This window comes from Triticum aestivum, chromosome 1D (assembly GCF_018294505.1).
Source record: "Triticum aestivum cultivar Chinese Spring chromosome 1D, IWGSC CS RefSeq v2.1, whole genome shotgun sequence".
In the NCBI taxonomy this organism is placed as follows: Eukaryota; Viridiplantae; Streptophyta; class Magnoliopsida; order Poales; family Poaceae; genus Triticum; species Triticum aestivum.
The window spans coordinates 353,822,113-353,836,028 of record NC_057796.1 but is presented as its reverse complement, the minus strand read 5'-3'; the positions used below and the strand labels follow the sequence as shown (position 1 = coordinate 353,836,028).

The window sequence follows — 13,916 nt, the reverse complement described above, 5'->3', positions numbered from 1 at the left end:
CCGATGGTGAGAAGAAGACAAAGGAGAAGATCAAGAGGGAACATGAAGCATCGAGCTTGCGGGACAAGATAGATGCCATGGTGCAATCAAATGAGTTGATGTTAGCGAAGACATTGGAGACAAAGAAAGAGTTGACCGAGAATAAGGCACGAGAGAAGCAAGAGAAAGTGGCAATTGCTCAAGGACGAGGGGTTGCGCAAGGCGGCCATTGAGGAGAGAAGAGCCTATGCCGCTGAGACCAAAGCCATGGCCAAGCTTCTTGCCGAAGAGAATAGGATCATGACATTGAACCGCGATTACATGAACGACATCACCAAAGAATGGCATGATAGGGCAAGGAGAGACATCTTGAAGAGGAGGATGCTAGCGGCGGCCGGTGGGTGTTTCGGTGCCGGTGATGTTTTCCCATCAGGAGTTGGAATCGGTGTCGCTGATGCATTTAGTGCGCTCGACGATGCTTTCAATGCCGGAGTTGGAGCAAGTGACGGCGATGGATCCGGGGGTGGCGATGGCATCGATGGCGGTGGTGCGGAGTGAAGATCATGACGACGGGTGAAAAGCGACCAAGATGATGATGGACGTGGTCGTCGCTTTTGCATGAAGTCCTTTTGCGTTTGCCGTACAAAATTATCTTTTATTTACGCGCAAACTATGTTTTATTCTTCGAATTTAAACTCAATTGTCAAATTCGCTTATCGGGGGTTTTCGGTTTGCGGGCCGACCCAGGCTGCGGCCGAGCAAACCCTGCATTACCGACCCGTGAAAAGAGCATACATATTCTGCGTGAATATGCTTTTTTATGGGTCGGCTACGCGGGGTGTGCTCAGGCGCAACCCGCATCGGCCCACAAAACCGTTTTTCAGCGAATTGTAAACAAGTTTTGCGGGTCGGTATTATACGGGTCTGCTACACATGCTCTTATCCAAGCTCCCGGCCCCAGCACCGAATATTCTGGCCAAGCCCGGCCGCGTCCTCGCATACCGCGGCAGCGGGCAGCGAGACCCGTCCAAGCTCGCGTCCTCGACCACGGACGGCGGCGACGAAGACCCCTTCCAAATCCGCTTCCCGCACGCGATTCTTGCAGGCCGTTGGGAACTTCAACCCCAACATCCTCGGCTCCCCTCCCTCGATGACGCCAAAGAACGTGTCTCAAGCAGCGCCCGGCGTCTCCCCCATTATCAGCTCTTCCCGAAACCTCTCCCCAAGGTACTCTGTCTCTAAGGTTCGCTCCAATTCACCATTTTATTTGATTGAGACGAGAGCGGGGTCAGGTGGCACGCGGTGGCTGTTCGTGGTTGCGTGCTGCTTATGTACTGTGCAATTTTTTTAATTTTTTTTGAGATAGTTGCTGCTCTGTGCTAGAAGGGATGAACAGAGGAGAAACAGGACAGGGCTGGGTGTTGTCTGCGCACAGAGATATTGAGATAATTGGTACTCCCTCTGTAAACAAATATAAGAGCGTTTAGATCACTATATTTTAGTGATCTAAACGCGCTTATATTTCTTTACGGAGGGAGTACTATTGTTGTAGAATGTTGTGATGGAAAATAAAAAAATATTCGATCTCTTGCAAATGATGTTGGATTGAATGATTTCTTTCAGTCACAGGAGCCGTCCAATATCGTGCTTCTTATTGGAAAAGAGTCCCTGATTTCATACATGCCAACAAGAAAGAAGACTAACAGTGGGTTGTTAAGGTGAGGGATTTTTTAGCGTGCATGCTTTGTTCGTCCGGATTGGGTGGTGAGTTTTGGGTATGACAGTGAGGAATGTTTTAGTGTGCATGCTTTGTTCGTCCGGATTGGGTGGTGAGTTTTGTGTATGACAGTGAGGAATGTTTTAGTGTGCATGCTTTGTTCGTCCGGATTGGGTGGTGAGTTTTGTGTATGACAGTGAGGAATGTTTTAGTGTGCATGCTTTGTTCGTCCGGATTTTAGCGGCCACTGTGTCGTCCAGGTTGGGGAGGATGACGGAGTCGGCATGGCTGAAGAGGGTGAAGCGGCTGTTGGGGTTAAGTGTTGCGAGTAATTTTACAGGAGTGAGCTTGCTCAGAAATCTGCGACCGTTGAAACATGAAATACATGCAAAGATGGGGAATAATCAACATGATGCTCTGGTCGAGAGAAGTAGAAATTAATTAAGCTTCAAGAGGCTGAGACGACTCTTGTAGTACTAAGAGGAAAAATTAGTTCTGGAAACACCGATATCTCTGTACTATCTATCTATGTTCAGCAAAGAAATTCATTTTCTTCCTTTCTCAGTCCTCTATTTTTTAGCAGACCAAGATGCACAAAAGTGCGGCCTATAATAAACTGAAATAGAAGCAGGTAACTACACTCTAGAGGTATACATGAACAAGAGAAAAGAGGAGAACAACGATCAATGGAGAAATGCACTGCGCTGTTAACTGCTGCTACTATAACACTGAAGTTTTAATTGCAGGACACCCATAAAGAAAGAAAGAAGACTTGTGCTATCAGAAACCAATCGAAAAGGAGAAGGCATAAATGCAGTGGATGGACTTGACATTAAGCTGCTTTGTTAGATATACCAGGACGAAGGTTAAAAATCAGAGGGCCTTAACATCATGCCATAGTATCTCAAGTCGCACTAGATGAGAATATTTCATGACGCAAATAACTTGTGTTAGCCATTCTTGTTTTGTTTTAATTTTATGCTTTATTCTTCGACTCGCTAGGATATAGTACAATTTTCAATTGTGAGCCTAGCATCTAGCATCGATTTTGACCTCTGAAATTTTGTTTAGCTGGCAGCACCAGCTGCTTTTAGTGAAAATCACCCAGATCTAAGGGTATATTTGTCCTTGCATCATTGTAATTTTGATGTTTTGCTCTATTAAATAATTTAATATTGCTTGTTCCATCTTGACCCTATTATGTTGTGCCTATATGTGTTTCTTATGCGGTTACGACGGTGACAATGTGCCTAATTTGCTGTAAGACATGCAGCGTGATCGGTGGGGGTTGAAAGTGTGGCGATGCCAATCTCAGAGACTGAACTTGTTAGGTTGGTAAGAATTATTTCATATTTCTCTAGCTTTGAGATTGCGGCTTCACTTCTAGTATCATATCAACTATAAATGCATGTGTTGATCATATAATTAATGCGTAAAGATACCTCACAAAACAATTAATGCGTAAAGATATCATACATAATATTAATGTGCAATTAATTTCCTCCCTAATATCACATATACGCATTTATTGCAATTAATATTGTATATTTATTAATGTGTATATATAAGAAGTGTTTGGCAAGGAAAAAATGTGGCTTCTCTGGTTCGACCGGATCCAAGATTTTGGACTCCTCGATTAAAAAGAAAGAAAGGTTTTACACTCTTCCGCGGCTCGCAAGCACCTGCTCGGCATCCACTTGCCGGCCGGCCGCCCCCGTATTTTCTTGGTCGGGCCGGCGCGGTGTCGTCTCCCCAGGATCGCCCTGCCGGCCGTGACAGGAGAAAGCAACCGAAAACCAACAAGAGCGGGGGACAGGAAGATATCGGAGGCAGCTGCCCCAACCCTAGGTGAGGCCCGATCGTCTCTCGCTTTGGCTTCGCTCCGTCTTTAGGTAGGTAAAACAGAAATTAGAACAGTGACAACTTCAATGGCTCATTCCACCTGGATATATGAAGTGTTTAACCGAGAATCGTAATATGAATCATTTCACGAGTCTATACCAACAATGGGGTGCAAATTATGTTGCGATGTCCAATTAATTAAAGTGGTGCCAATTAACCTTTTCTGGGTGTTCAACAGATATGCTCGCCTGATTACTATGAATTTTCATGTGGAGATGTGAAATTTCTCATATGGCGTTACTTCCTTAAAACATTTTTTGTACATCTTTTCAGTACAATAGAATATCATATCGAGAGGAGGAATGCATCCAATTCCGGACTGTCTCCTCTTGCTCCCCTTTCTAGTGTCCCATTTATAATGTGTGGCATGTTAGAGATTAATAGATTATCTTGTGCCACATTACATGCAGGCTCTCACAGTAAAAGTGTACCAAATGGACCATGGGAGTTCCCCAACGAAGATATGTAAGTCTGTTGTGGATGAAGATATCATCAGCAATCTACCCGAAGCTCTCAGAGACAAAATCCTTTGTTGTCTGCCAATAAAAGAAGCTGTTGGAACATGCCTCTTGTCAAGGACTTGGAGGTACACATGGGGTTCAATGACCGAACTGATGTTCAGGAGAGCTGATTTCGCTTCAGGAAATGATAGTGCAGACGATGACCACAGATTTCTTAAGTTCACTGATATGTTTCTCTTCCTCCACAACGGCCCAATTCTGAAGTTTTGCCTGAATACCGTAGCGAATGAAATGGTATCCACTGGAGGACACCTTTACCGTTGGATGCTTATGCTGTCAAGAAATAAGATTAAGGAGATTCAACTTCAGACAAGTATACGTGACAGTTACAAGGTCCCTTCTAGTTTTTTCTCCTGCGATGAACTAGAATATGTGTATCTGCGAGCTTGTGTTTTCACTAGTTTACATTTGCCACCTCCATCTAAAGGCTTCAAACAATTGCATACTCTTCGTCTAGAATATGTTACTGTGGAAGGAAACAGTTTAGGGGATTTAGTAGCGAGTTGCCCGAATTTGGAGAAACTTAATATTCGTGGATTGTGCAGCCAATCCAATATAAATATTCGTTCAACAAAGTTCAAGGTGCTAAAAATTGAAGGCTGGTTTACACACCTCAATCTGCATGCTCCTTATCTTACTTCCGTATGGATCGGACTGGAACTGAATTCTGACACAGTTGGTGCTTCGACAACCAGATGCAACTTCAATCTTTCTCCATTTATTGCTTCTCTTTCAGATGTTGAGACTATTAGGTTTCATGGACACATCCTTGAGGTAAGAAACTGTGATGGCAAAGTTTTCACTTAGTGCTTATTATTTCACTGTTCCTTATTATGTTTGGGGGCCTATTGCCATTTCAGTGCGTAGAACGTGAATTTCTGATTCTCAAGCAGCCAAAATTATTCAACCGGCTGACAGAGATAAGCCTGGAGATCAATCTCGGTGATCTCAAGGAGGCAAATTTTGCCTTGTGCTTATTTCAGCATGCCCCCAACCTGCGATTTTTCAAACTAAAGGTACAGATGATGAAATCTTCGACTTGCTACATATCATAAATTTCCATTGGACCCTTGCTCAATTTACAGTCTGTACTTTGCAGCTCATTTCCAGGAATTCCATGGTACCAAGAGTGCATTTCTGGGAATCAATAGACCGTGATGTCTGTCTCTTCCAGAACGTTGAACTAGTTGGTCTGTTCGACTTTACTGGCTCCTTTGCGGAGCTAGGCTTCTTGAAATTTTTACTTGAAGGTGCACCAGTGTTAAGAAAATTGGGAATAATCGACAAGGGATTGGACAGAAATGTCCTAAAAAATCTCCTGAAGCTGAGAAGAGCATCAAAGGATGCAGAAATATTGATTCTTGAGGCTTGTTTCCCCCACTAGAAAAAGGTGCAGGCTAAGTTTTTCTATTGAAGGGAAAATATTTACATTTCTTCGTCTGTACAGTTACTTACATTAAAGTAGGTTCAGTTTTTGTAAGAATCTGTAGAAGAATTGCATATATTCAATTTGGAAATAGCGGTGCCAGCTTCAGACTTGGCATGTCACTTATATTTCTTCTACCATTTTGGGTCATATCTGGAATTTAGTGCTATTCAAGTTCAGTTTGCCTTTAGTTGACTTTGAGATAACATGCAAGGGAGTATTCTGAGCATGAACGTGTTTGTAAAAGATGAACATATTGACTGATTGTCTATCTTATATTACTTCAGTTCAGAATTATGACTACGGTTTTGGTCTTGCGCGGGTCAACTTCGCCACCCTAGTGTTTTATCTCTACTCTGTTTCCATGGAGAGGATCAAATCCAACCTCTGAAGGAACCAGTCAAGACCATTGGAAGGAACGGTATCAAGCTTGTGTTGGGAACCTCTAACAACTCTACTACTCTCGTTTGGTGCGATCTTGCAAGACACAAGCTCTGAAGTTTAGGGTATACAGGCATAAGTTATCCCCATAATTTGTTGTTGAAGTTACCGCGTGCTCCTGTGGAAAACAGTGTTGCCTCAGGAGTTGCTTACTTGTTGTGTCAAAGTTCAGAAAGAAAATGTTTGGCAGTTCATATTGATCTGCGAAAACGTCTTATATTTAGTATCAGAGGGTGTACTTTACTAGGTCGTGCTCGTTCTGTTTTGAACTGTTGCCGCCATTTGAGAATGCAGAAATTTGCACCTGACGCACCACTATTTCTTTTTTTGACCGCTTTGGGTCGTACTAGAAGTTCTTCAGTCTCTTCAGTCGGGTGTCATTTGTCAAGTTCAGTTTGTTTACATTGACTCTGCGGTAATGTGCGAAAGGAGGACGATCCGTTTAACCCGAGATATTTTTTTACCTAACCTATTTGACCTGACTATTTTTGCACACCTTAAAACGCGTAGTGAATTATAGCGTGCGCTTCGATCTGCATTAGTTCGACTCAATTACTCTAATTGTTTGTCTTGAGAGTTCAGAAGGTCAGCTTTGCTAATTGTTGCGGTCAACTTTGCTGCCCTTAAAATAAAACTGTTTTCTCAAGGATAGGATCGAGTCCAGTCTCGAAAGCAACAAGACGAGACTTGCAAGAGTCAGCAAACTCGTGGTTGGAACTTGGACGACCCCACCTGTACCGTTCAGTGTGATCTCGTAAGGCATGAGCTGTAAACCTTAAGCACTACTGTTTGCTACAGCAGTGCAAAATATTGACAGGATCAACTTGATTTCTGAAGAAAATTATAGTGGTACCATATCAGATCTTCTTGCTTGTTGTGATAATTCAACTTGTAGTACTTGTTTGTACAGCAGGAAATGTTCCAAGTGGAATGGGCACAAATAAAACGCATTTCAAGCTCCCCTAAAAAAATGCATTTCAAGCTGACCAACACATGATTGGTAAACACAAAATTAGTTGGCAAAGAAAGATGGCTTATAGTTATGGGCAGTTGGTTGAGTAGTTAATTGTCATGATGAGTCGTCTTTTTAGAAGCGGTTAGCGAAAATTGTGATAAAATGATTCTGCGGGCGCCGGGTCCTGAGACCAAGTGCGTGAAGATATGACGTGGGTGTGTCGGCTGCCAAACTGACCAAGTAGATGTCAATTTGTTTGCCCCAGAAAACAATACTAGATGTCAATTTTATCTTACAACAACCAGCTGCCCGTGATGGCTCCAGGAAGCACTGTCTTCAGCTTTTCAGATTGGCATGCAAAAAACTACAGTAGAAATCGCTGTCAAGATTCAAAGTTTGAAACAAATACTCTAGAAAAAATTCAAACCACGACGAGATGACATGGTGCTAAATTGAGTGTACTAGTACCGGGAGAAGAAGCTGCTGGACACAATGCGAAGCTGTACTGCACGAGCACTAGCAGCAGTACGCGTGTTCATGACCACCCTGCCGCCGTTCAGAGCAGTGGCAACGTCCTCGTGCCTGAGGTCACCGCTCAGCTCACGACCAGTGCCGCGGTTTCGCGGGTCTGGCCTGGCCCGCGCGCGGGCGGGCGGAATCCAAAAGAGAGATCGAAAACCGTATCCCCCGCCGCCCGCGTACGCACGAGGCGCGGCACGACTCGCCCGCCCCCGGCGTCGCAACAAAATTTCCGCCCTTTCCCGCGTGCCTCGCCTCCGCTTTCCGGGCTCTCACGTGGCTGGGCCTGGCCTCCCTCGCCGTGGTCCACTAGCTCGTCGTTCTCTCCTGCTTCGTCCTCTTTTTGCACGTGTAGTTTTGTTTATCCTTTGGGCTACGAGCAGGTGAAACACATGTGCCCCCCCTTCTCCAGGGTATTAGACTACTGGCACTACGACTCATGTGTCCTGATCTGTGCAAGATTACCAAATGATAATCGGTGTTTGTTAGTGCTGAATATTAGTTGGGCTATAGGCCCATTTAACAATTTCAGAAAATTCCTAAAGGCCCATGTTGTCAAGGCAGTGGTGGAAATTTAGTCCCATATGGCTAGTTGAGAGAGATGTACACCAACTTATAAAGTGAGCTCTTCTCCCACTAGTATGAGTTGGTGTGAAGGAAGGAGAGATGTTCCACATGCGTGCTCCTCCTCCTCCGTCGCCCGCCTCGCCTCGCCGGAATGAGTTGAGCCATGTTTGTAATTAAACGTGTTTTTATAGAGATTAAACGTCTGTAATTAAACGTGTTTATTGCCGGACCGTCCTCCTACCCGACCTTCTTCCTCACCATGAGCACTGACACTGATCGCACGGCTGCCGAGAAGGCCGCTACTGACAAGAGGATCGCCGACGAGGCGAGGGTATAACACATTTACCCCGCTCCTGTTTATTTTCATGTGTGCAGTACTAGTGGTTTGGGTAGATGTTTCTACTATCTGCCTAGTACGTGCTCACATCATCAAAATTCAGTATGTCATTAGCACTGCCTATGTCATGTTCATGATTTATTATTGGATTAAATTAATCGAACAATTGCTTAATTTCTCAACAATCCAAAAACCTAATATGTGTAGGCAATTTTCGATCCATGGTTTTGTTGCTGCACTAAAACCAGCCCCATTTACGGGGACATACTTTAAGCGTTGGCAGACCAAAACCGCCTTATGGCTCACGGCGATGAACCTGTTCTGGGTCGCCGGTGTTACTCCCACGGGAACGATCGCTCCTGAACGGGAGAAGGCGTTCAGGGAGGCCACCGTCGTCTTTGTTGGATGCGTTCTGAGCGTGATCGGAGATAAGCTGGTTGGTGCATACTTACATATGCGGGTTGCCAATGACTTGTGGGAGGCGCTCGAATCTAAATTCGGCGCAACGGATGCTGGGAGCGAGATGTATATTATGGAGCAGTTTCACGATTATAAAATGGTCGAAAACCGTTCTGTATTGGAACAGGCTCATGAGATACAACGCATTGCCAAGGAGCTTGAGCTTCTCAAGTGTGTGCTGCCGGGCAAGTTTGTCGCGGGTTGCATTATCGCTAAGTTACCCAATTCCTAGAGGAACTTTGCCACTACTCTAAAACATCAGAGGCGTGAATTCTCAGTTGGGGATGTCATTGGCCATCTAAGTGTCGAGCAGAATTCGAGGGCAAAGGACTCGCACGGAAAAGGGGCCGAAGGGACCTCTGTCGCCAATGTGGTGCAGAAGAACTTCAACCCCCACAAGTCCAAGGGGAAGACTGGTGTCCAACAGAATACCGAGTTTAAGAAGAAGGGCAAGAAGACCTTCAAGAAAGATGAGAAGAAGGGTGGTTGTTTCACTTATGGTTCAGATGAACATTGGGCTGCCAAGTGCCCAAACAAGTTTAAGAAGTCAGGACAGGACTCCAAGACTGTCAACATGATTGTGAGCAACGATGAGAGTGGGCCATCTGGGTACGGTAATTTATTTACTGTATTTTCAGTTTGTCAGTCTACCGATTGGTGGATTGACACAGGTGCAAATATTCATGTGTGTGCTGACATTTCATTGTTTTCTTCTTATCAGGCCACAGGGAACGGGTCCGTACTGATGGGGAATGGCGCGAGTGCTTCTGTTCATGGTGTTGGCACGGTGGATCTGAAGTTTACTTCGGGAAGGATCGTGCAACTGAAGAACGTGCAGCATGTCCCCGCCATCAAGAAGAATCTCGTTAGTGGTTCCCTTCTATGTAGAGAAGGGTTTAAGTTGGTATTCGAGTCTACTAAAGTAGCTATTACGAAATATGGACTGTTTGTTGGAAAAGGTTATGAATGCGGAGGTCTATTCCGCTTTTCCCTTGCTGATTTTTGTAATAAAGTCGTGAACAATATTCATTCGAGTGTTAATGAAACAGAAGTTTGGATTCACGTCTTTGTCACATTGGTTTTGGTAGTATGACGCGGTTAGCAAAATTGAATTTAATCCCAAGTTTCATTTTAGCCAAAGGTTGCCATTCGTGTGTGCAAGCAAAGCAACCTGCAAGCCCCATAAGGCTGCAGAGGAAAGACATTTGGCGCCGTTAGAACTCATACATTCTGATCTTTGTGAGATGAATGGTCTGTTGACTAAAGGTGGAAAAAGATACTTCATGACGCTGATAGATGATTCTACTAGATATTGCTATATATATCTTTTAAACACTAAAGATGAGGCTCTACACTACTTTAAAATCTATAAGGCAGAAGTTGAGAATCAACTTGAAAAGAAAATAAAACGAGTCCGGTCAGATCGTGGTGGAGAGTATTTCTCTAATGAGTTTGATTCTTTCTGTGCAGAACACGGAATTATTCATGAGGACGCCTCCCTATTCACCTTAGTCAAATGGGGTTGCCGAACGGGAAAACCGTACTCTAACAGATTTGGTTAATGCCATGTTAGATACATCGGTTTTATCCAAGGCATGGTGGGGGGAGGCTATATTGACATCATGTCATGTCCTGAATAAAGTTCCGACAAAAGACAATGAGATCACTCCCTATGAACAATGGGAAAAGAGAAGAACGACACTCTCATACTTACGTACTTGGGGCTGCTTGGCGAAAGTCAATGTACCAATCCCCAAAAAGCGTAAGCTTGGACCAAAGACTGTGGACTGCGTTAATTTGGGCAACGCTAAGAATAGCGTCGGCTATAGATTTCTGGTAGTGAAATCTGAGGTACCTGACGTGAAGGTCGGTATGATTATGGAGTCTAAAGATGCTACATTCTTTGAGGATATTTTTCCTATGAGAGATATGCAAAGCACTTCTAGGCTGGAATCTGATGAGACTCCTGAACCTGCCATTCCGATGGAATATTATGAATAGACACATGATGGAAATCCTGAGGAGGATGACAAGGAAACCCTTGGTAGGGGCAAGAGACAGAGGACTGCGAAGTCTTTTGGTGATGATTTCCTTGTATACCTTGTGGATGATACTCCTACTTCTATTTCAGAAGCTTATGCGTCTCCGGATGTTGACTACTGGAAAGAAGCGGTCCGTAGCGAGATGGACTCCATAATGGCTAACGGGACATGGGAAATCACTGAACATCCCCAATGGCTGTAAACCATTGTGATGTAAATGGGTGTTCAAAAAGAAGCCTAGGCCCAATGGTACGATTGAAAAGTACAAGGCTAGGCTTGTGGCCAAGGGCTATGACCAGAAAGAAGAGGAAGATTTCTTCGGTGCTTATTCACCTGTGGCCAGACTGACCACCATTTGAGTATTACTCTCGTTGGCGGCCTCGCATGGTCTTCTCGTCCACCAGATGGATGTTAAGACGGCTTTCCTGAATGGAGAGCTAAACGAGGAAATCTACATGCAACAGCCAGATGGCTTTGTGATAGATGGTCAGGAAGGAAAAGTGTGTAGGTTGCTGAAATCTTTGTATGGCCTGAAACAAGCACCTAAGCAATGGCATGATAAGTTTAATACAACTCTGACATCTTGTGACACCCCCGATTCAACCGTACACTAATCATACACGCAAATGTGTACGATCAAGATCAGGGACTCACGGGAAGATATCACAACACAACTCTAGACACAAAATAAAATAATACAAGCTTCATATTACAAGCCAGGGGCCTCGAGGGCTCGAATACAAGTTCGATACACAAGAGTCAGCGGAAGCAACAATATCTGAGTACAAACATAAGTTAGACAAGGACGCCTTAAGAAGGCTAGCACAAAAGCAACACGATCGAAGAGGCAAGGCCTCCTGCCTGGGACCTCCTAACTACTCCTGGTCGTCGGCGGTCTCCACGTAGTAGCAAGCATCATCGGGTAGTAGTAGACATCAGCGGTGGCATCTGGCTCCAGGGATCCACCATCTGGTTACAACAACCAGAAAGAAGAAAGAAGGGGGAAAAGGGGAAGCAAAGCAACCGTGAGTACTCATCCAAAGTACTCGCAAGCATCAGATCTATACTAAGTATGCATTGGTATCAAAGGAAGGGCTGTATCTGTGGACTGAACTGCAGAATGCCAGAATAGAGGGGAAGGCCTAGCCTATCGAAGACTAGCATCTTCAAGCAGCTCCAAGCATCTTGCAGCATATAGAAGAGTAAAGAATAGCAGTTTAATTAACAAGCATGTTGTAGCAATAATGCCCAGAGATCCTTCCTCGACTCCCTGCGAGAAAGCAATCCCGGAGCCACATATCTTAAGTATCCATTTCTAGTTGTATTAGATCAAGATATAAGTCTGAACATCCATTACCGTGGACATGGTATTCGAATAAAGATCTTCCGTGCAGGGGTGCACCACGTTTTCCAACATGCTTGATTACTTTGGCCGGACACACTTTTCTGGGTCAATGCCCGGCCTCGGAAAATCAACACGGCGTAGCCCTACCTAGGCTCAGCAGAGAGGTCCCCGCCAGTCTACATCCTAAGCACTCCGGGGTCTGGGCCCATCGCCCGTTGCACTCCGGATCATTGCACGCAGGGTGAATACCAGCACCGCCTTGGATGGCCAGCACGATCCGACCGTGCCGCAATGCTAAACTGGACGTCTGACAAAGCTTCGGCTGATACTACGTCGTCGAGGCCCATAACTATTCTCGCGTGGTGGTTAGTGCGTAAAGGCCAAAGGCCAACTCAGAACAAATACCCAAACCATAGTGTATTATTAGCTTGCGGAGACAAGCAGAGACTCGCGATAATGTGACCCCGTCGCCCCGTCTCGAGGAAATACGGCAAGGGCAAGCCCAGCCCACTCGAGGGCTACCTGACTTCCCGGCCGTGCCTCGTAACCATCTTGCGGGTGCTCTCCGGGCCCGCCCGACTTTCCCAAAGGTCTCAAGTAATGTCAAGGTATCCGTGTGTCCAAACATCAAGGGGAAAACCCAAGGAATCACCCTCGGAGGATTCCACTCAATGTAATCATCAAGGTGAACATAAGAGGGACCACCCTCGAGGTTCACACTTGAGGTGTTGAACGACAGAGCCGTATCGGGAATGGTGAAAGAGGAAATCACCCTCGATGACCACGACCGAATAGCTACACTACAGAATTATCATCAGGAGTGCGTTATGAGGGATCACCCTCGGCACTCGATAGTAGCTCTGCAGAGTCGAGCAACAAAAGGGGCGTGATGTGATGTGAGGTGTCGGGCTCTGGTCGTCGATCACGTAGATCGAGTCGTCGATGATGAAGCAGGGGCAACAAGGACAAGTGGGGGTCACTGATGGATCACTAACCAACCTATACTAAGTAGTTTAGGAGAAGCACGTAGGTAACAATAGCAGGTACAAAAGCAGGCGATGCATCAGAATAGGAGCAATCAAATACAATAGCAAATTCTAATGCAAGCATGATAGAATGGAATGGACGATATCGGGATGATCAAAGGGGGGGCTTGCCTGGTTGCTCAGACAAAAAGAAGGGGTCGTCGTCGACGTAGTCGATCACGGCGGCAGCAGCGGCAGTCTCGGGGTCTATCGGAGAGAAGAGGGGGGAGAAACAGTAAATACATAGCAAGCAAGAGCATAACAGGACAACAGGCAGAGCTAGACGTGTTCTAACGCGGTACTACACGATACCAGCGAAGGGGGATAACATCCGGGAATGTTTTCCCGAAGTTTGTATTTTCCGGACAGATGAAACGGAGGGGGAAAGTTGCATGTTCGCTATTCTAGGAGTGTGTGGCGGACAAACGGAGGGCGTATTCTGATTCGTCTCGTCGTTCTGAGCAACTTTGATGTATAAAACCTTTTCATCCGAGTTACGGATTATTTTATATGATTTATTAAAGTTTTAGCAATATTCTGAAATTATTAATTTAATTCGAATTAAAAAGCTAAAATGCTATGTGCACCCAGATCTGTATACACAGAGGTGTACCAGAGGGTGACATGCGGTTCCAGGGGGTCCCAGTTGACCAGTCAACGTTGACTGGTCAATGGGGGGGT

The 13,916-nt window shown here is 45.2% G+C and overlaps 1 protein-coding gene across 12 annotated transcripts; it reads left to right on the top strand.

Annotated features, from left to right (window-relative positions):
• The first annotated feature begins 909 nt into the window (after nt 1-909).
• LOC123182025 (F-box/FBD/LRR-repeat protein At1g13570) lies at nt 910-6,298 on the top strand. 12 transcript variants are annotated; one of them, XM_044594467.1, is made up of 7 exons: nt 911-1,697; nt 2,970-3,027; nt 3,269-3,544; nt 4,009-4,893; nt 4,980-5,135; nt 5,219-5,509; nt 5,833-6,298. In XM_044594467.1, the coding sequence occupies exons 4-6, from the start codon at nt 4,033-4,035 to the stop codon at nt 5,501-5,503; spliced, it is 1,302 nt and encodes a 433-aa protein (XP_044450402.1). In that variant the 5' UTR covers nt 911-1,697; nt 2,970-3,027; nt 3,269-3,544; nt 4,009-4,032; the 3' UTR covers nt 5,504-5,509; nt 5,833-6,298. The 12 variants fall into 12 exon arrangements, with proteins under 12 accessions (XP_044450394.1, XP_044450393.1, XP_044450402.1 ...); XM_044594461.1 differs by adding an exon at nt 2,280-2,344 and having other exon boundaries at nt 2,443-3,544; XM_044594468.1 differs by having other exon boundaries at nt 912-1,206; nt 1,603-1,697; nt 2,970-3,544.
• Nucleotides 6,299-13,916: the final 7,618 nt, after the last annotated feature.

Coding starts and splice junctions, on each gene's coding strand:
- LOC123182025 (XM_044594459.1), top strand. CDS start 4,033: ATGGACCATGGGAGTTCCCCAACGAAGATATGTAAGTCTGTTGTGGAT. Junction 4,894..4,979: donor TTCATGGACACATCCTTGAG/GTAAGAAACTGT, acceptor TTGCCATTTCAG/TGCGTAGAACGTGAATTTCT. Junction 5,136..5,218: donor TGCGATTTTTCAAACTAAAG/GTACAGATGATG, acceptor TGTACTTTGCAG/CTCATTTCCAGGAATTCCAT.